General features: G+C 30.0%; 4 protein-coding genes across 5 annotated transcripts; 2 read left to right on the top strand and 2 right to left on the bottom strand.

Moving 5' to 3' along the window:
* LOC112691576 (REST corepressor 1) lies at window positions 1–5,957 on the top strand. Of its 2 annotated transcripts, none has more exons than XM_025565872.1 (11): window positions 1–282; window positions 600–715; window positions 1,072–1,134; window positions 1,238–1,312; window positions 1,383–1,597; window positions 1,686–1,862; window positions 2,898–3,013; window positions 3,128–3,311; window positions 3,405–3,543; window positions 5,168–5,352; window positions 5,681–5,957. In XM_025565872.1, the coding sequence occupies exons 2-11, from the start codon at window positions 619–621 to the stop codon at window positions 5,813–5,815; spliced, it is 1,386 nt and encodes a 461-aa protein (XP_025421657.1). In that variant the 5' UTR covers window positions 1–282; window positions 600–618; the 3' UTR covers window positions 5,816–5,957. The 2 variants fall into 2 exon arrangements, with proteins under 2 accessions (XP_025421657.1, XP_025421656.1); XM_025565871.1 differs by having other exon boundaries at window positions 2–282; window positions 3,128–3,332; window positions 5,681–5,956.
* Window positions 5,958–11,325: 5,368 nt separating this feature from the next.
* LOC112691557 (NADH-quinone oxidoreductase subunit B 2-like) lies at window positions 11,326–13,313 on the top strand. Its single transcript, XM_025565844.1, has 6 exons — window positions 11,326–11,482; window positions 11,993–12,127; window positions 12,188–12,285; window positions 12,360–12,551; window positions 12,609–12,732; window positions 13,075–13,313. The coding sequence occupies exons 1-6, from the start codon at window positions 11,476–11,478 to the stop codon at window positions 13,170–13,172; spliced, it is 654 nt and encodes a 217-aa protein (XP_025421629.1). The 5' UTR covers window positions 11,326–11,475; the 3' UTR covers window positions 13,173–13,313.
* Window positions 13,314–15,557: 2,244 nt separating this feature from the next.
* LOC112691575 (odorant receptor 46a) lies at window positions 15,558–16,873 on the bottom strand. The gene is made up of 5 exons (XM_025565870.1): window positions 16,812–16,873; window positions 16,357–16,456; window positions 16,171–16,290; window positions 15,915–16,073; window positions 15,558–15,612 (listed from the first exon to the last, which is right to left on the bottom strand). The coding sequence occupies exons 2-5, from the start codon at window positions 16,378–16,380 to the stop codon at window positions 15,559–15,561; spliced, it is 357 nt and encodes a 118-aa protein (XP_025421655.1). The 5' UTR covers window positions 16,381–16,456; window positions 16,812–16,873; the 3' UTR covers window position 15,558.
* Window positions 16,874–18,341: 1,468 nt separating this feature from the next.
* LOC112691541 lies at window positions 18,342–19,911 on the bottom strand. Its single transcript, XM_025565822.1, has 2 exons — window positions 19,332–19,911; window positions 18,342–18,424 (listed from the first exon to the last, which is right to left on the bottom strand). Exons 1-2 carry the CDS (start codon window positions 19,909–19,911, stop codon window positions 18,342–18,344), a joined length of 663 nt encoding a protein of 220 aa, XP_025421607.1.
* Between the last annotated feature and the right edge of the window lie 3,300 nt (window positions 19,912–23,211).

The raw sequence follows: 23,211 nt of genomic DNA, 5'->3' as shown, positions 1-23,211 counted from the left end.
GACGACGAACTCACACCGTGCGGCGCACGTCCGCGCGCACCGCTCGCTGGCCGTGAACATCATTGTTGGCGTCGTATCGCGAGATGCAATGACGTCCCACCGTCGTCGTTTTTCTGTTCCAAGTATTTCAATTTGAAAATACACCTTTTAAAACTATCACGTCTCGCTGTCCGTTTCGACGCGGGCGCGTATTTTTCGATCCCAGCCGTGCTCGGCCGAGTTGAGCCTGCCGCGGATCACCTGTGTACCCGCGTTCCTGCGGTACAAAATTAACGTCTAGACGTAAGTATGACATTGTTTTATTAAAATCCTCGTTCTTTTGCCCGTGGTTGGTTAATAAAGGGAAAAAAATTCAAATACCGTCATGGAGGAGAAAAACGTGCCATTTTCCAAATCCCATATTTTATATTATGATGCCGTTCGTTCAGTACTCAAATTTTATATTTTTAATTAATTTTTAATTTTTCCTTCGTTACTCGCTTACTATTACACGGGCAAACTCTTATCGTCCGCTGTTCCGTTCATTGGTGCCCATGTCTATTTGTTCGCCCAGCGGTCAGCTTTGCTGTTGATTTTATACTCATAGTATGTGTTGTTAGTTTTTTTTTCCTAGGAAACATGGCTAACGACAATTCAGATTTGAAAAACGGCAATGGCAAACGACCTGCTCCATCTGATATAGCTGCAGACATTGATGATCTAATACAGGAAAATGGTAAGCATAGTATTAGAGGTTTGGAAATATTTACAAAGTGTAAAATATTTCTGAATAAATTAACCAAATGTATCTTAAAATTCTTTAATAGAATATTAGTAATTTCTTTCATATATTGTTTTCTATGATATTTTGTTTCTAAAACGCATGTGATGTTGAAATAACAAAGATGCTATCCATATTAGGCATTTATTGATAACATCTTTGCTTAGGCGTATTTGTTTTTGTACACAATGTACTGGCTATCAAGGTTCCTCAAAAGGTCATTAGCTATGGAATTTATGATCATCTTTTCCTCATTTGTCTTATTTAAAATATGATTTTAAAAATGTTTTTATTGTTTTTTTATTTTCTAGCTGAAAAAATCAGAGTAGGACGTGATTACCAAGCTGTTATTCCAAAATTACTGGTTCTCCCAAGTATGTTTCATAATTAATACTGTTTTATATCTTGAATTTTAAAATTTATTTTTTACAATTTTGTCTTTATGCAAAAGTGTTTAATTAAAGTCTCTTATTTCAGCACATAGGCGTGAACGACTTAACAAAAAAGCATTATTAGTCTGGGCTCCTACTGAAAATATTTCAGAAGTTAAATGTAATTATCCTTTATCATTAATTTTTTACTTTTTATCATTTAAATATTTATTTCTTATTTTTGATTATAGTAAATGAATATATATTACTTTCTAAAGAAAAATATGGCTACAATAGTGAACAGGCATTAGGAATGTTGTACTGGCACCATCATGATATGGATAAGGCCCTAAGTGATCTAGCAAATTTTGCACCTTTACCTGATGATTGGACAACTGAAGACAAACTAACATTTGAATCAGCTTTTAATAGTATTGGGAAAAATTTCTTGCGCATTAAACAAATGGTATTTACAATAATTTTTTTTTTACATCAATTTTAACATTATGTTTGAAATTTTGAAATTAATGTTAACATTTTTAATTATTTTATAGATGCCTGACAAGCCAATAGCATCATTGGTAAAGTATTATTATTTATGGAAAAATAAAAGAAAGAAGAGCAGTGTGATTGATCGACAAGCCAAGAAATTAGCTAATGTCCGTGCAAATGAGAATCAAAATGGCAGTAGAGAAGGATCTAGTTCAGCAGAATCCGATCCTGATGACAAGGTACAGTAAATTGCTTTTTTAGTCACCAAAATCATACCATGAATTTGAACATGTATTTGTAGGGTGAGACATTAAACTAAAAGATCTTACCATGTTACTATTGAACTGAATTCAACATAAAATATTAATAAGTAAGTGATACTTATTGCACTACATCGTACAAATTAATTGGTTATGGGTAAACAATATTGTACAGAACAAGATGTTATTTTCAGTTCAGTTAATGAAGCTAAAATCATGTTATTTGTTAATTGTAATATAATACATACTTTGATGTCTGATAATTCAATTATTTTATCAAATTGTAAATAAAATGTAAAATAAAAAAAAAATATAATTTTATGAAATGTTTATTATAAATTTTTATTAATATTGGAAGTATAAAAAAATATTGTATAAATATACAGAACGATGTAGATGGCATTGTAATGGTTTTATTGTAAAGATATAAATCTTATAGGCAATTAGATCATTTTTTTCAATTATATTTTGAAGTAATAGTGATTATTTTAGAAAATTTGAATAAGATTTACTGATATTTAAAAGAGTGAGTCATTTAATTCAATATTTTTAGGTCAATCTTGGTATTGGTGCATTATTAATGAGATTTTAATAATATATCAGAAAAATGTAAAACAATTTAGATTAAATAACACTAATTATTTAGGTATAAAAGTATTTATTTAAAACTTATAATAATATTGATAAATTTTGAGTATTTAAAAAATAATAAAGGAAATAGCAATTATTTGTTTTACAAAAATTGAACATGTTCTACTAATATAAAATGTATGCTATTTAATCTTCATTAAAAAATATATTAGATTTGTTAATTATGTATTAGCTATTTGTTCATGCAATTTTAATAATTTGCCAGAGACTATTTTTTATGAAGATAAATTAATTTTCTTGTAGTAAAAGTATAACATTAGTTTTTATTGTAAGTTATCTAAAATGTACAGAACTTAAAAATTTGAATATTAATTATTGATTTATAATAACTATTTTAGTTTCAATAAGACTTTTTATTTTCAGAAGGATCTTGGAGAAGGAAGTTCAAAACAGTCATGTTCTGTTTGTGGAGTTTTTGTTACTATGCTTCAACAGACACCTAAAGGATCAATGTGTGGAACATGTTATACACATTTTAGGTATACGATTAATTATAATTTTAAATTGATATTGTTATTTAGTTGTGGATAGTAACTATTTCATAATTTTGTATAAATATAATATATTAATAAAGAGTATTTTTTTTGATTTAGGAGAACTAATGGAGGTATTAGACCAACATTAGGTCCTCCACGTCCAAATAATCGTCACTTAAATGTTGCTCGTAATAAACGTTTGCCACCTCGTGGTATGTATGTTAATCATGATGATCTTCAAGCCATTGCATCTAGTCCAGATGCCAAAGGAGATAATATTTTATCAGCAGTGGATGATGAGGTTGTATCATTAAAATGTAAAGTATGTGCAGATTTACTCAATTTTTATATTTTTTTGTTTTTTTTTTTTTCGAACTGTGATTTTTAATGATAGATTCAGTCAAACAAACAAGACATTGGACAGTTGCAAAAGAAGATTAAACTAAATATCAATGAGTACAGAAACAGTGAACCAATATCGCCTCGTATTGTTCCACGATGGTCCAATGATGAAATAATGCTAGCTATTGAAGGTAAAATGGTGTTCTCAATTCTAATGATTTTTTGTACTTTATCTCATATAAGAATTATAGATATTAACTTCAGATATTCTTATAATTTATGTTTTATTTATTATACAAATGAACAAATTATCAACTATTAAAATAATTAAAAACTCACTTATGATGTATGTAGTACAAATAAATTTATATTCTGTAACAAATAAATTACAACATAACTTGTTAAACCACATCAAAGTGAGTGTATTAATTGTTAGTAATAGTTATTTAAGTTAGTGCTTGCATACACTCAAAATAATATTTTGGATCAGAATATATAAACATGAATGGTACTATCAAAATATATTGTTATACAAAACTACAAAGTTTTGTCTATTTGAACTTAAAAATGTTTGAACATAGAACACATTTTATTAAATTTATATTATTTTAACTGATTTTATCATAATTTACCTATTGCGTATTTGAGCAAAATACATTTATTAACCTGGCATTCAGTGGCTTCAGTCTTTTTGACCGACAGTTTTTTAATTTCTTTAATAATTTATAATTGGAACCATATCTGTCTTTTTTCTACTCAGTACCTTTTCTTTGAACCATAAAGAGTAGTTGTTTTGTGTTTTAATATAAATTTATATCGTTAACATGAACTTGTATCCCTTATTGATAAAATTATGGTTAAAATCACAGATGCCACTATTTTCGTTCATATGATTTTAAAATTGTTTTCTTGGTTTTATAATTATTTTTATTTATTTATAATATATTTAATTTTGACATCAATGTATTGTATACACAGTTATAACTTGTCTATTTATAAGCAATGTGGCTCAACCCATAGATATATTATACTATTTTTATTATAGTAGATAATAGGTATTATCAGTCACCACATGTTTACGCTTTCCAAGATTATATTGATATTTGACTGTTCAGTACCTACTAAAATTTTAGCCGCTGTTTTCATTGTAATTCACCCATCTACCGAGAACATACTGTACCAGCATGTCCCAAATGTTCTAGAAGCATGGCAGTAGACGAAACTGAAAATTCGAACGAATATGTGTTAAGTCACTCATTTTATAAAATAATATTTTTTTTAAATCGAATCTATTTTTAATTTCAATAATTTATCTTGTTATTTCAAAACTGCAGAATTTTGATTTCAAATAAATGTATCGATGAATGAAATTATTTATAATTTTTTATTTATTAATATGATATATATTAATATATATTTTTATATTTGGTTTTGGGATTTTGAAAACTTATCTCATTATTTTAAATTTTAAAAAACGAAATGCAAAAAATTAGATCTAAGGAAAATATACATCATATCAAATTAATATTATGTTTGCATGAAAAATAACAATATTAATCATTTTAGTTGACGGATAATAGATCAAAATTTATAATTTTGTATTCTTCGGTTAAAAAGACAAATGCTATTTTTCATGTGTTTTTAAATCATGCCACTGATGTCTGGTTAAAAATTATAATATAATATTAAATAAAAGATGAGTTACTTTAAATGTTGATTAAATTAATTTAAAACTGGATATTATTTTTAATTTGTATTTATTTAGAATTATTTTAAGAACTATATATTAATTAATTATTTGTATTGCTTAATCAGGAATCCGTAGGTATGGAAAAGATTTCAAAGCTATTGCTGAAACAATGGGAACCAAGAGTCAAACTCACTTGAAAACATTTTATGCTCAATATCGTAAACGTTATAAATTAGATGATTTAATTAAACAATATAGAGCTGATCAATGCAATACAATTATTGAACTAAGTGATGATGATGACGAACAGGTCAGTAATCTAAAATTTATGCTTTTTCTTTCTTTTTAATAAAAATGAAATTAACAATTATGTTTAATATATTTTATATATTTATTTTATGATTCTATAATGAGTAAATCAGTAAATAAATTATTCATTTTCTATTCATTTTTCTTTGTCAAACTCTGTTAAGTATTGAGATGATTAAAGGATCACCCTAATATTTATGTAGTTTCTGTAATAGTTTGATATTAACATTTAAAAATAAATATTAATTTCTGAATTTGACAGTTTTTTAATACAACTTTTAATTTAATTAATTAACTTTTAGTGTACAGTTAAGTGTATTTTGTTTTAGGTCTCTATCAAAGAAGAAGCGCCACCTTCCGTATCTAGACCCACTACACTATCATCCATGGCTTCAGGAACTCGACTTATTAATCTTTCATTGTCTACTCCTAAAGCACATCAAACGGCTGCTGCTGCAAAGTGATACTCAAATTATGGTCATAACATATTGGGCTTTTATTATTTCTCACTGCCTTTATTTACCTTATTATTGCCCTACTTATCTAATTAATAATATCAATTGCATCATAGAATGCTATGTATAAAACATAATATTATTTTTATTTTAATTAAAAATTATTGGATTTATTTTTTCATTGCATTTTTAACTAACAAATGACGACTTTTAATTAGTTCAATTTGTATGTTAAAAATTAGTATTTATATAATGTAATAATAAGTAAATTTGTACATTTTGATTGTAAATATTGATTTAATTAAAATAACTACTGCTGTTGATGTATAATTTTTTGGATTAGTACTGTATCAATTATTATAATAATTTTAATGATACTCAAAAGTAATTGTTATAGAGATGAACAAATATAATTGATTTAATGTTAATGTCAAATATTTCTATTTTGCTATTAAATTTTCTTTTCCGAATTATAAGGATAAACTAAACATAGAATAATAAAAATAAAAGTGGTCCGATTTATTAGTGCTGTGTATTGTTTTTAAGATGGCAATTAGATATTTGTAAAGTTTCTGAAAGCCATAGTAAATTATGTAAACTCGTCAATTGTCTTGTAGAATTTGTGAAGTAATTGTGATCAAGTTTGATTCATTATTGGTACACAACACAATATTTATATTTTTTTGCTCTTTTTGGAAAAAGATGAAGAGGAAGACCATTAAATAGATAGTTGAATATCATCGAGAATGATATGAGGGCCGTTGTGTGTAATGTATGTAGAAAATCGAGATGAGTGGAGGTTTAGGTCAAGGGTGGCTAACCCCAATTGGAAGAAAAACGAAGTAGAAGAAGAAGACAATCTTTTCATTGCAGGGTTTGCAAACATTATAATAATGTTACAATCATGTGCGGATACAAAAAAGAATTCTATGGGAGAGCTTCAGCCCCCTCTCCCTTAGCCTTAGGTACTTAAAATATTTCAAAGAGTACCTTAATTTTCAATTAATTAAAGAGGAGCAATATCATATTTATAAATAGAGTTAAGAATTATATACACTTAAAAAGCTTAAAATAGTATGTATTTTTATGTATCAAAAAATCTTTAAATATGCACTTGATATCCTTTTATTATTTTTTTAATAATGTCCAAAAATATGGTCCCATCCATGAATACATCTTACATATCAAAATAAATATGTTCATATGTATATTTTTCTTCAGTAAATATTTATGCAACTCAATTATATAAACTTAATATCTCAAGTACCGATATCAACTTATAACATTAATTAAAGAATAGCAAATACATATATATATTTAACAAGTAGAACAAATATTTTAGTTAGGAATAATAATAAAAAAATAAAAAAATATCAAATTGTTTTATACCATTTCTCTAGTAAATATGTATGAAACATAAGAAATATTGAAATTTAATAAAAAATATTAAATACAATTTATTTATTAATAAATATCATTTATAATATTTACTTTTTTAAAATTGATTCACAGTAATTGATTTTTCCATGTATTCAGTTATATTTGTCTTTATTACATGTTCATAGAAACTAAATAAATTTTCCACATCTTCTGATATTAGTGACACATTTCATATTGGCCACAGAGCAAATAATGAAATTTTCTGAAAGTTATTTCATTGCTTCCTGATATAATTAATCCGATTTGTTCTAATACTTCAATTACTTTATTTGTGTAGTACAATTAAGAATTTTAGTTTTTATAGTTGAAACTTATTCACTTTGTGTATTTGATAAATTATAATTTAATTTCTACTGTGATATAGAAAAAAAATAATTAGTTTAATGAACTTTTATACAAAATATGCTTAAATATGAAAAATTCTTCAAATATATCGCCACTCCTAAAATATGCATTTATATACAAAATAAACTTTTTCGTATGCATTTATTTACGAAAAACGTCCATATTTTTTACTCCCATCAAACACTCATTACAAATATTTTAATGCAACTAAATCCGAAATCAACTTATATTGTTCATTTTCATTTAAAAGTGATTAATATGGTGATTATTCATATAGTCCTTATATAGAAGGATAAAAATAGGATTGGTCAAATTAATATGTTAATAAACTGTAAATTAATTTTAACTACTAAATATCTTGCATTCTTGCCTTTTATTATATAATGTATGCAATAAAAGGTTATTTTATTATAATATCCTTATATAATTATTATTTTATTAACTTTAAAAACTTAAACTTTGATTTTATGTAATTAAAGTAAATTTTTTCGTCCCCATTTTTAATTTTTATATTTGCGCTTGAATATAACGTTTTACATGTCAAATAATAATTTAAAATTTATAAATTTTATCAAACAGAAAAAATTAAATATTACAGAACTAAACGTAGGTAAGTCGAAAAATACAGGATATCATTAAATAATACAACGATTAACAATATATTATTTTTGATACTTATATAAATGAACAAACAAATAGTTATAAATTGAATTAAATAAATGAAAGCTTAACCTGGAGTATTATTATATTTGTAAAGTAAGAATATTAACCAATTAATCATTTTTAATTTTTACTGTATTTCTATTATTTTATAATATATTTATTCATAAATAAAGTATCATTAAACAATAAAAATAAATCAATTTATGTTTAATAGGAAATTACCATTATGTTGTACAAATCAATGTATTTTTTTTTCTTTATACTTCGTTTACATTCAGCCCACTTCAGTGGCAGTAAACAGGGAAGTGAGCGTGAAAGTCGATAGTGCGAATATGTTAAAAACACGCCACTCGCTCTGATCGCGCGATACTAATACTTAGTTACATATTTTCGAAGAGGGTTTCCGGGTCTCGACCTCTCAGAAGAAAAAAAAAAGGTTCAAAATTCATATATTACTTGCTACGAAGATGCACAATAAGAGAACATCAATTTTTATCATGTGGTTGTGTAATGTTTTTATAAAAATATTTGTATGATAATATAATTATTAATTCAAAACCTATTTGTATTTTTATAATATTATAAAATCACTTTTAATTTTTAGAAAAATTTTAAACTCCCTCTCTAAAAATAAGTCACCGCTATAGGCGCAATTTCAATAAAAAAACTGAGGGAGCTTAAGCTCTGTATTTATTGGGTATTTAATTTATATTAAAACTATAAGGATTTAATGAACTAATTTTTAAATAAATACAAATAAAGGTTCCGGTTTTAAAATTAATTTAAATTAGGGTTTCAGTGAACTCGACAAAATGTGAATTGACCTTTGTCGAGTAACATTATTTTCATTTATATTTCATTACAGTTTTATACTCTAATAGTCAAATGTCTGATGACAAAAATAAATTTTTGATACATAAACACAAACATTATTTGAGGGTGTTAATTGTAAAATAGGGGGTGCTAATACCCCTAAGCTCCCCCCTATTGGCGCCTATGGTCACCGCTATTAATAATAGCACGTGACTTTGAATACTAATTCCACGCAGGGCCGTACTCAGACCGGTTTTCTCGGGTCATTTGTTCGGGGCCCGACCCTGAACCTATTTTTGAGGGGCCTGGGTTTATAAAAAAACAACTTTTAAATGGGCGAAGCACGTTTGGGTACATTACATTATTTTTACCTGTAAATTTGGAACACGTTTGGGTACACAAACACATAGCACGTTTGGGTACATACACTAATATTATGGCCAATAGGTTATCACGAAAAAAAAGATTAACTATCTTTATAAGATATGGTTTAAGAGTAAATGTTTCAATGTTCAGTTCCGATTTGGATTTTCAATCGGCAAGATTATTTTATTCTTTGTAATTATCACGAAAAAAAAGATTAACTATCTTTATAAGATATTATGGTTTATGAGTAAATGTTTCAACGTTTCAATGTTCAGTTCCGATTTGGATTTTCAAACGGCAAGATTATTTTATTCTTTGTAATTATGGACGTGAACATTTCCGATGTTTTTGAAACCCGACGTGGGAAAAAGTGTGTTGCGATTAACAGCTATAAATTTAGTGAGTTTAGAGAAAACAAAGATACGACTAAAGTTTTTCGTTATTTTTCTAGGTGTTTCTAAATGTTATATTAATACCTATGTCCTATGTACCCAAACGTGTTATTTTTTTAGAGATATGGTGTACCCAAACGGTGTATTCATTTGTACCCAAACGTGTTGCGTTTAGGGTCTACTATACCCAAACGTGTTACGGCCTTTTAAATCATGACTGGCTCGGATCTACAAGAAATTTAAATTTTAAAGGGCCCCTGCTGGAGCTTAGGTATCGACCAATGGTCATTACCTCTTGGTTAAATTTTTATTCATATATTAATACTGTATATTCGTGTATTATTGCAATGATAAATGATAATTGTAAATCATTCGATACATCGAAAACATTCGAAACAACTCAATTATTTGAAAACCATTTATAGTGACCGAATACTTATATTCTACTTTAATCTTATCAAGGAATGTATTTTATGTCATTTTGGATGAAGTAATTGCAGACATAAACAAACGATTTGAATGACTGAAAAAAGTTATTGATATTTTCTCAATTCTTTGGGAGTTTAAATATATGAAAGGAGAAATTAAATTAAAATCTAGAAATCTGGTTTTGAAGTAAAATGATGATTTACAAGAAGATTTAGTAGATGAGCTACAAAGTCTTAATATATTTTATGCTACTAAACTGGACATAAACAACTAAACTGAATCATTTGCAAAAAAATAATATGGCAAACATGTTTCCTAATTTATGTATTGCATTACGAATCTTTATTCCTGCAACTGTTGCGAGTGTGGAACGATCTTTCTCAACATTGAAGAAAGTGAAGAATGTATTACGATCAACAATGACACAACAGACTCTCAAACTTAGGTGTTTTAGCAGTGGAGGCTCAACTGAGGCTTAACTGATTGACATGGATGGGGTCATTGATGATTTCGCAGTGAGAAACGCAAGAAGAAAAACACTATTTTAAATTTAGGGTAATTAATTATATAATTTATGGTTATTAATATTACGTATAATATTATTATGTCGTTTTGTACATTATCATTTATGTATTTGAGTATTTAAATTTTCTTTGAAAAAGTTTCAACATTGGTTAGATAAAAATAAAAAATATTAAAATAGCATGGTTGCAATAATATTTGATGTTAAAATAATTTAATCATTAGTTTTATACATAATTAGACAAATTTTCTTAACGAAAAACAGGAAAACCCCTTTGAAAAATAGGGAGCCCAGAAGGTTTAGTTTGTCCGGGGCCTGCCGAAGCTGAGTGCGGCCCTGATTCCACGCGTTTTACTGTTTTGGCAATTTAGAAAGTTGTCTGGGGACGATAAATTCTGTCTAATAGAGTTGTGAAACCCAGATTTATATTTATAGTATAATTTTGCTTCCTTGCTTGTTTGAGATATGACGTCATGCCCGCTCAAAATATTATAATTGTTCCAGCTGTTTACTAAAATTGTTATCAAGAAAACAATAGGTGATGATAACAGCTTATTTCCTAGTGAGGTCGTTTACTTGTATCTTGTATCATTGCTTGTCGCAGGTTCTCGTATTAGCTTTTCTACTAAAGTAAAATCTTCCTTATAGTATCGTGTTGAATATTAATTGAAGTTAATTTGTTCTATTGAAAAATTAAAATGATTGGTAAGTAATCGATATCAATTTGCGTTATTGTATTTTTTCGTCTTCTGTAAGTTAAATAATTACTTTGGTCTTCAGTTAAAGTAAATGGCTTAGGTTTATTATATTCAAAATCATTTTTCTTGTTAAACAGATCTACTGATTAACTTCAATCAATCAAATAAAAGATAAGATTGTTACCAAACGCTCAATTTTCTCGCTTTAAGAGAATAAAATTGCACCATTAATTGTAATATTTTTAATAAGATAATATTTTTATTTAAATAATCTACAAGTACAGTGTTTTATTAATTCTTTTTAAATATTTTAGTATTTGTTATCAGTTGATTTTGCCATTTATCTATAAATTATAATGATATATCTATAAAATTATACTTGTTAGGTATTGTTTATTGTTATTATTTGATTAGTAATTCATTTATTACAACATTGTTATATTATACAGATTTATGATTCTTTTGTTAGTTTTTAAGGAATAATGCTTATACTTATACTGATCATGAATTAATTTAGGACGTCCTAGTCAAATTATATTGGCCTCTAAGAACATAACTAGTCTTCTGAAGAATCCAGCAATCACTCAAATTTGTCTTAGAAATGGATCTTCCAATGCTCAACCAGTATCACAAGAAAGCACTAAAGTAGAAGGTTAGTTGTAACATATATTTCTCTAGTTTGTAATACATTTTAATTATATTTTTATTACAGAAAGACCATATCGTCCGTATTCTCCATTTCAAAATACAAATAGTAAGGCTGAATATGCTGTTGCTCGTTTAGACGATATTTTGAACTGGGGCCGTAAGGTACCCAATGAAACAATTACTATTTTTTTTTCTATATTGTTGTTATTTTAATTTAATATTCATTTGATTTCCAGCATTCACTTTGGCCTTTAACTTTTGGATTGGCTTGTTGTGCCGTGGAAATGATGCACATAGCTGCTCCTCGATATGATATGGATCGATATGGTGTTGTTTTTCGTGCATCACCTCGTCAAGCTGATCTTATTATAGTTGCAGGAACGTTGACAAATAAAATGGCCCCAGCTCTAAGGAGGGTTTATGATCAAGTGAGTCAACCTTTGAATAATACTCAAGGATTGTTATTCAACTTGAGACTTGTTTAGATGCCTGATCCAAAATGGGTCATTTCAATGGGAAGCTGTGCAAATGGCGGTGGTTATTATCACTATTCGTACTCAGTTGTAAGAGGATGTGATAGGATTATTCCAGTTGATATTTATGTACCCGGTAAATAGATATTTTTATTTTAATACAATATTTTCAGTATAACTCTTTTAAATAATATTAAATTGATAATTTTGTTTATTAAATTTATTAAATGTACAGTTCACATTGTTTCTAATGAAAACATAAATTTATATTTTGGACTTTTTTGTTAAATAATTATTGTCTTACTGCAAAATTATATTATATATAAAATAATGTTTAACCTAGTTTCAATTTCAATTAATCAATATATTTTATTCTACATGTTTTATACATATAATATTATAGATTTTCAACTGATAACAAATTGTGGAATGTTCTTAGTTTTCTAACCCTGTTTAATGATATTTTTGTACTTTTTAGGTTGTCCTCCAACTGCAGAAGCATTGATGTATGGTATCTTACAGTTGCAAAAAAAAATTAAGAGAATGACGCTTACTCAGAGCTGGTACAGAAAGTAATTGTAATTACTTATAACATTTGTATTGTGTATTACATATTTTACTTTTTGTTAAATTGAAAATGTTTATATAGCACAGTTTCGTGTTATGTACTCTAGATACTAGTTTAGTGTATTGAAATATATCAATTCGCTGTGTTAATCTTCATGTTATTACCAATTCCTAAATTGTTCGTCATCAAATTAAAACATTTATCCTTTTAATATACAGTAAGTTAATGTACAGTAAAATTTTAAAATCATATAATCAAACATATTTAGTATTTTTACTTTGAAATATTTAAAAATATTTTATTTTATTTATTTTTTTTTTTTTTTAACAACAAAAATAAATATGCGATTCAAATAACTTTAACTGTGATATTCAATTTGTTTCCAGTCATATATATTTAACAAATATATTTTGATAAATTTATCGAAGAAAACATGAAGACAACATTTATACTTTTCCGAAATTAAAATATGCTGTAACATCTAAATTGTTTAAATCTGGAAACAGAAGAAGTGTAACATTTCTAATAATAGAAATTACATTAACTCTTAAACAAGCTAAGAAAGTGCTTAGAAGTCATTAAAAAATCATAATATATGTATTCCTGTTTCTTACACATATTTTAGCATTAAAATTGGTTCCAAAAATTAGAAATTTCATTTCTTGAAATACAAGAACCAAAAATAGATTTAGTAATGATTATATTAAATAAATGATTTATTAAAATTAATTTTTAATACCAGTTATTTAAGGTTCGTTTTGATATTTATTATTTAACATATTAAAATAGGGTTATATATTTATAATGCAACTTGCATTTTAGTAAAAATATAATGATCTAAAGTAAATTTCTTTTCAAAAAAGGCCCAAGAATTTTGATTTGCACCAAGGTCCCTGATTTCAAGCCTCGGTATTATTCGCGGGTCGTGGTGGAGAGAGTAAAATTGTTTACGATAATTATTTCGATTACATCGATTACAATACCGTTATATGTATTACACCGCAATGATTGCACAATATTACGGTCTTGAATTTCCATATCTATATATATAAAAATGGAGCCAAAAATGTATAACATTTTATCAATCGAGAACGGCTGGGCTGATTTGCTCAAATATTCCAGAATTTTAAATTTCCGTATTATAAAAGCATGCCGTCAGTGACGGATATGGGATATCCGGCCGGAATTCTTCAACGGCTTTTTTCGATTTCTTAGTTTTTCTTCATCCTAGTTTCCATTGTAACAACAAATAATTCAGTGAATAATATAAGAACACTATTGCATTGCGAATATTATTATTTTATATCAATGATTACGTGATATATTTTACAAACCATTTGACAATAAAATATATCGTTAAAATGATACATTATTTATATATATATTCTTATATTGCAAAACACTATCACATAAAATAATAGTTAAGCTATACAAATATTATAAGAAATATTATAAGTTCGAACTTCAATCGATATAAATTTAAGTTTTAAGTTTGGATCGAATTATAATATATATATTTATAATATAATGATAATCATATTATGATTAAATCGATTCAAACACAAATTAATACGAGTAGTATTTTCACTTGACCGAGAAAACTTTTAAATCACAAAACCAATATAATAATAGATTTTTCTCATTTTGGTATCTTTATTTTTTTTCTTTATATTATTATTATTATATTTTCTTTATTTTTTCAACGTTAATTCCACGGCTGTAGGTGTAATCAACTATATACACTAATTAACATGTAAAAATAAAATAAACCGTATGATTTGATATTTTATTAAATTTAAAGTGATGACGAATATACAGTATACAATATACAATTCTTATTTTTTTGTTTTACATACAATTATATAAAATTAGTTGCTGACATGAATAAATCTTATTTTCAGACAAGCAATCATTAAACCAAGTAGTGAGTTGATCTGTCTGTATTTTGATATTTTTTCGATCATTATATTATAATGTTATACACACAAAAAGTTATTGGATATACTCTAAATACACGAACAATTAAAAAGTGTATATTATATATTTCTAATATATACCATTTTGATTATTGGGATTAATTTTTATCATACAACTGTTAACTGTTGTTTTTGATTTTTTTGTTTCTCTCTGTCTTTAAAGTTTTTGTTAATTTTAAAAAAAAATAAGAATTCACAAACTTTATTTTAAACAAACGAGTTAAATTAATTTTACTGCAAGATAATTTAAAAATTTACGACATTTGTTTCGATACGTTCAATTCTGATTGTTTTGTAAATTATTATTGTACGTATAACGTGTACATAAGCGTGTGCTACCCGTTTGTGTTACAAATAAAATAGTATCAATTAAACCTGTGTATAATATAAAATGCATGTTGCAATTGATTTTTTTTCTTTAAGAATTCGTCTTGAGCAGTACAGACACTATCGAGTATGACAGTTTCACCACCTGAAATGATCATAACACTTTTGAATATAACAATTCAAGTAATAATAAAATTATTCTGTCTCGGCACACAAAGCCGCCCATTCATTTTTAGCAATTGGCATGATCCGAATTTAAATGCCCTAAAAACCATCGAAAAATGATCTATAAAATAGTGAACAATTAATTTTACCAAAAAAATGTCCTTAAAAATCACTTGTTATTTTAATTTTTTATTTTATGTATTATCTTATTATTTAATTTAATTATTAATTCATAATTTACACAGATTTTACAAGTTTATCGTTTAGAGTTACGATAATTACCTTGGCAAACAATTCTAGATTAACAACTGATTCGGGTTTTATTTTCATCAATCGATTGTGTGCAGAGTTCATGTTCATGACCAGCAACAGTGTCTTTTTAAACTTCAAATCCTTCGCGGTCCAGTCGCTACTGTACAATCCGAAATTCACCTTCGACTTCTGGTGACATACACATGCGGAACCGGCAAATTATTAAACAAAGCAGTTCCGTATACCGCGTGCAGTGCGATGTAACCATAATGCATTATGCTATTACCGCGGTTTCTATGTGGTCAAATATGTAACAGTATATGAAGATCTCAATAGCGAGTGACGCGCCGCCGCTAAACAATTTCAAAGACGGCCCGGATATAATAGAACGGCCCTTGAGATTAGTCTTGAAAAAAAATCTAAATAAAAATTCAGCGCCGCAGACAATTCGCCGAGGTCGTGTAATACTTACCAATAAAAGAAGAAACACCAACATGATAACTGTATACGAACCACTAGTTATCTGAACCAAGACCACGGGCCGAAAAACGTCGACAAACTCATTGTATTTTCTAAAAATTAATTAATTTAAAGTAAAACACAATAAAATCGTTTTATTTCTTGAAAATTATAAAATAGACACATCGTCTGTGTGTGCGCCAGACGATTTTGCGTTCAGTCGTGGCCGAAGAACTGCGGATTTTACATCATAATGGTTGGGGGAATGTGAGGGAAATCGATTTAATAATTAATTTATGGATCGCCGAGTTGATCCGATCTAACCGATTTAAGTGGGTCACCGTTAAGTGATGTAGATAAGACGATATAATGATTCCGTAAACGTTTTTACTATAGCAGAAATGTTTTATTCGGTTGAGAAATTTTTATTTCCGTTCAACAACAATACGAAATGAATACATTACGTACTTGTTTTTATTTTTGGTGTACACGTGTCGCGTATTATTCTAAAAAGTTTCATGGTTTTGTCCTTAGCAATCGCAATCGTCAAGCTGTTGATGATGTTGTCGTCCGTGTGACGAAAACCACGCGACAAGAAAACAAAACACAAAAGCAGCTTTTTTCTATTCTCATCGCTTACTGTTAAACATCGAAGCGGCTCACTACGGATCGGCTGGAGAAGCCAAAATAATGGCAGAGGCGGATGCAACGACCCGAGGTCATCAATCAACGTCAACTGCAAAACTAGTTGGTTCCACAGGACGGGGTGCCCTCCCCACATGCCGGATTGGCTAGCCGGAAATTGTGTGACCCCCCCCCCCTCCGAGGTTTGAAGTGCCTGTTTGGGTTGAAACGTGGTGACTTCGGGGAGCCAGTGCTGGATGGTAATCAAAACCACTGACGAGTGTGGAGATTCGCAACACGGTTCTCGTGTCCGCTGCGCCGGGCCTAGGGAATCTGACACCCTGGGCTAATGAAAATTCAGTACCCCTATGTAAGGTGGAAGTACTGGATATGTTCGTAACATATATACCAACAGCGCCTAGGGCAAGCGTACTCACTTGCCCCGACCCCTAGATTCGGCAATGCGCGTTCTAGACAGGTACGGGCCGAGGCGGTGGTCCACGACGACGACCCTGACTCGTTGGTCTAACCTCCGTACGGACGTCCGGACGTCCACGTGACTCGTACAGTTTCGGCCGTAAACCTGGATCTCGCGTTAAACATCGATCTTACATTATCTCTGAAAATCACTGTAGTAGTATTGAGGCGTGGCGGATTTTTTGCATATGCGTTTTAACAGGTTGTCGGATTATTTGTTTGCCGGGTCCAACGTTTGTGAGTGTTTTGTATAAGCCTTAGACTCTAAGGGACGATACTATCGATAATAATATATTTTTCAAATGCACCATATACGATCCAAGAGCAACCGGGTTGCGTGATCAAATCATCAATTGATATGTATGAATACCACATATGATGGTAAAATATTTTACGGCAGATGCACCAATACACTATTCCACGCATGCCCAGGTTAGATTTAGAGATTTTAAAGAACTGTGTGTCAGGCTATTTTAAAAGGCCACCCGAGAGCTGAAATTGGATTATAAATGTATATACCTTGTAATAAAAAAAAAATCACAATATGATCATATAACGTGATTTTAACTTTATTCATAATCATCATTGAAAATATTAACATTCATTTTATTTTACGGAGGATTCCATCTTACATGGAGCCCAACATATAGATCTTACTGTACTATGCAATAATTGTTTAATTATCAAACCAGTGGCGTCATTTGGGAGGGATGGCAATTGGGACATCTGCTCCAGTCTAGTATCAACCTATAGTCAGCATGCTTAAAAAATTTAAGAACATTTCAAGAGGCTAATTTTGTCAAAAAAAAAATTAATTGTGGGTCAGACCTAAACTTCCCCTATATCCGGTACTTATGTATATTTTTTTCTAAGGTCATGATTACTGTTATTTCATACTCACTCGATTATTTTCTGATTATCTTTTATGCTGCAGATCAATTCATCGTAATGATCCGGTATCGGTTCGTTTTTTTCCGCATCTGCAATAGTAATCAACAGATTATAATAATGTACGAGTGTGTGTACTTGATGTAACATTATAATCCGATGAAATGTAATGAATTAATGCGTTTCAGAATGGGTATTGTGTTTGAACTTTTAAGTGCGAACGGTGTGAGGGATGGGGTAGGCTGAACAAGGATACATAACAAAATTGCATTGTTGTGACAATAAACGGATCGATCTGTGAACAACGAAAACGTTTTTTTTTTTTTTTTTTTTTTTTAACGCCACGATTTATCGCCTGTGTTGTATCATTTAATTGTTTTTGTTATAACAACCCTTTATTACTCTGTGATGTTTTTCACTGTATACATATGGAAGGATGCATTATTTTTTAACCGTAGTTAATTTAGATTAGCCTTTTAAACGATTTTCGACTCGTTCCGTTCACTGAATACATGAACAGTATTCTTCAAACAAATTTCTGTTATATTTAACAGACATATTATTTTCCCTATTTTTGAGCATCGTCCAAATATGATGATTATTTCATTTATCAGGGAAATTGTGGTTTTAATCTGTTAGCAAAGCAATTTTATTATTTCAACGGTCCCTGAAAAATATACAATTGCCTTTTACGCTTTTATTCCATTTTTCAATCTAATTATGTACAAGAAAAATGTTTGTTTCTAAATAGTATATATAAAAAAAAAGAATTTCATTAAACGACTGAACGAAGAAGGTGCGCTGTATAGATTTATGATCAGTGTTGCAGTAAACGGTTTTATCTACGGTTATTAATTATATTAATTTTTTTTTTTTAATTAAATTGATGTGCACGATTCCGTCTTTTTAATACCCATACGTATAATACCTCATTACCTTCTCCCCTATTGAAGACGCTGATAATACGGTTAGGTGCACCACGGGATGATGGTTACGTACCGGGAACGAGGCGACCGAGTGTTTCGTATTCGGCTGTCATGGCGTCGAACTGCGCGATGAGCATGTAGCACATGGTCATCGCATAGCAGTCAAAGCACACCCAAATGGTCACATCCACGATGCAAAAGATTATCTCGATCGCGTAGAACAGCGACCAGACGGGTGTCGAGTTGTATGTAGCGTCGGACACGGGGGCCCACATGTTGAAGATGTTGGCGCGCTGCGTGGCCACAGTGCCGTCCAGGCGGGTCAGCGACACGTGACCGCCCACGACCAACGGGGCCAGCAGCCAGATGGTAAGGGTTATGTAGCTGACCGCGGCGTACATGCGTAGAAGACCGCTGAGCAATGGCTTGCGTCGACGCATCCAGGACGTGTCGCGGCGGCCGCACAACGTGAACGCGTACGCGCCTAGCTCCAGGCCACTGTACAGCCTGTCCGCGTTCACCAGCAGCGCGTAGCCCTTGAACAGGCACATGAGCGAATCGACCACGAACACGGACAGGAAAGCGAACCTCTGAAAATCGTTGGAGTATACGTACAGACCGACCACCTGCGTGATCTGCACGACCAGCGACATGGACAGCAACACGGCCACCGTGGTGCGGTACACGTGGCCGCGGCCGGGCCACAGCTGCTGGTACAGTCCGATCGTTTTGAACAGGTTCACATCCACCGCGGTGGTCTCCGTGTGGTCGTCGTATTTCGGACAGTTGTTCCTGCGACAAAATGAAACGTGACGCAACTGCAACGGTTGCGTGGCAAATCGCGAACGCGTCCACACGATTCCGAGTACACGAACACGAGTTTAATTTCGAAACTGATTTTCAAGCGGACGGTCGGTGAGTATTCGACGGTTCCAGCGAATTTCTTCCCCGACTAAAAGGATTTCTCGTTGTGAGCCAGTCGCCTATTTTTACATGCGCATTGGTCATGAATCGGTCAGTCGGTCGTAATTTGATAATATTTCCTTTTTCGGACCCGTTGCACATGCGTTCCGTCACGATGACTGCCCGTGTGCAACCGGTCGCGCCTTGAAGACGGATGTATCCGTATACATCCGAAAGAAGTAGTGTTGTACATGCAGTGGCGTGTATTAGCAGTGTCGGATATATTGGAGGGAGGGAAAGTGGGTATACTTACCCATGGTGCTATCGTTGCGAGGGCGTTCTTAAGCTTTTGAAAAATAAAAAGAATCATGAACGTACCCCGTAAATCCACCTGAACTAAGACGCTGCGTTTTTGGATGTGTGTAATTTGCGTCAAAAGTGACCGAAAAAAAAAAAAAACATAAATAAACGTAATATGCACCACTTTAAAACAGTTACGCGTGTAATTTGCGCCATGACCAATAAAAAATAGTGCTGTGTAATTTGCCACACAAATTTGTCAAAACAGATTGATTAGGCGTAATTAAACGTACGGGGATGTGGCGCAAATTACATGTGGTATTGGTGACGCAAATTACTATCGCCTACATTTTCATCAGCCCCGAGCCTCAAATTTCCTAGATCCTAGATTCCTAGATATTCCTAGATCGACACTGTGTACAAAACAACTATCACAACTGTACATTTGGTACTGCTCGATGGAATCTCAAAATAAATGCGTTCGAAATTAAACGTTTAGACTGTCATTTGGATCCGACCCGAAACACTAATGTTCTATTCCATACCATTTCCTTACCGAACGCTTTTTATCGGTTAATCGCATTGAACTGAATACATGTGGACGAAGTGCACATTAGTTCTAAGAACAATGTCCACCCCGCGGTTTAGGTTGCTGGTTTCCAGTCTTCTTGAGTATTGCATTTTTCTAAATCCGGAATTAATGTTATGGTAACAACGAAGATAAATAGAACAACAAACGAACCGATTCAAAATGGCAGTTTTTGGATGATATCCTGACACGTTTCCGATGATTATAATATACAACCTATAAGTCGAGTTTTATATATTCAGTTCAATGATTAATCGACGTAGAAAGTTTTTCGTTTTTCCGAGATGTAGAAAATAATCAAACTCACATAATATCGCAGTCTCCGTCAGGTCCCCGAGTGACACGATTTGCGAAAAGACCGTTCCAGAATGAATCGATTTTGATGTTTTTAGTCGTCGAGCAGCCAGTAAATTATTATTGTTTGTCAACCCGTCTATTTTATGTACACATTAAGGGGGTTGAAATTTTCTAAATACCGTAGGTAAATATTTACACTTTAATTCAGAGACCTTCACCAGTTACTTGGAAAAATTTCGACGAGAAAGAAAACACTCAGGGGGGTGTTGATGGTCTTGAAATGGGAAAAAAGTTAATTGGAAAACAATTGAGTATTTACTTGTTTAACTATTTACACGCGTTTTATTAACTGCGACCGTGAATTAATGATCGTATTTAGTCATTCGTCCATAGTTATTAGTAATCGGTATAATCTTAAACGTATGTAATTACCAATTTTGTTTGTACAATATATTGTTTGTGATCGACTGGTTGGGCTTTTCTTAACATATATTATGATTTATAAATGTGCGTCAATGTTAATTTACGGTCGAAAAACATAATTATAATATAAATAATAATATATGTACAACCTATATGTACGTTTCACAAATAACGCGAGTTATCAATAATATATTGTATTTCTAACGTGTCTTTAGATGAATTTTAAAAAACAATAATTAAATTCGACATGCGATCATTCTTATTACACGCGTTTTAAATAACTATGAGGTTACCGTAAATCATTGTAATGTCAAAATATTAAACTAAACAATAAAAACAAAATCTAACTGTCAATGGAAAACCGCAATGGAATGATATATAAGTACCTAGTAGTTGAGTATTTTTTGTGGTTTATAAAAATGTGCTGTTTTTTACTTTCCCGAGTTATTATTCAATATTCACACACTATACAGATGGTCAAACGAAAATAGCAATAAAAATTTGGAAATTATTATAGAAAAACATTACGTGATGAGTGGAAAAAAGGTGGATTTAAATATGTTTTAGAAATAAGGAACAAACGATTAAGTGTGACGAAAAAACCACTGAGTTTTTAAATAAATTTTCAAAAAAGTTTTTTTTTTGTTTTTAAATATTACGAATATAAACAATTTTACATTTAGATGAACGTTTTTAATATGTCTTGTTTTTTTTTTTTTTTGTTTGAAAATTAAATAAGTCAACAGTTTAGCGTTACCGGTAAATTGCATAATCCGTCATTATGCATTTTGCCAAGATATTATAAAAAAATACCTAAAATTACTAGGCAACAAACACAATCTTACATTTTACAGGATTAATAGACACAAAATAATATTTTGCAATAGATTACATAAAAAACGTCAAAATGTATTTAAAAATACTCGTTTTTAACAAATTAAAATTATAACTACAGCATTATTATGTGTTGTTTCTAATCAATTTCTAACTTAATGATTCTCGTAAATAAAAAAATTTTTTCTCGCCGTTAACGATATATTATATCGATTAGTGCCGAAAATATATCTTAGAATGATGTCCATTCTTGATAATTTTCGATAAATATCGGTACGCTTGACGACGACAACTTTACTGATGACAATACTTTAGCGATCGTTGCAGCAAATTAATATACACACTAATATAAAAAACTAATATCGGGTGTAAAATATTATGTATATGTTATTTGATGTTAACTAATATATCACTATTTGGTTGTGAGAGCATTTTATGTAGAGTTCGAGTATTATATTTATTGTTATTAATAGTGACTTTATTGAATTTAATTCTAACACTTTAATATAATTTTGTAAATAATTGTCGGTTTAATTTTACACAACAATAATAATATTAATAAAAAAAAAAAAAAAAAAAAAAAAAAAAAAAAAAAAAAAAAAAAAAA

The sequence above is a fragment of the Sipha flava genome, unplaced genomic scaffold, assembly GCF_003268045.1.
Source record: "Sipha flava isolate LNK unplaced genomic scaffold, YSA_version1 64_pilon_pilon, whole genome shotgun sequence".
Taxonomy (NCBI): domain Eukaryota; kingdom Metazoa; phylum Arthropoda; class Insecta; order Hemiptera; family Aphididae; genus Sipha; species Sipha flava.
This window is presented reverse-complemented; position numbering and strand designations above follow the sequence as displayed.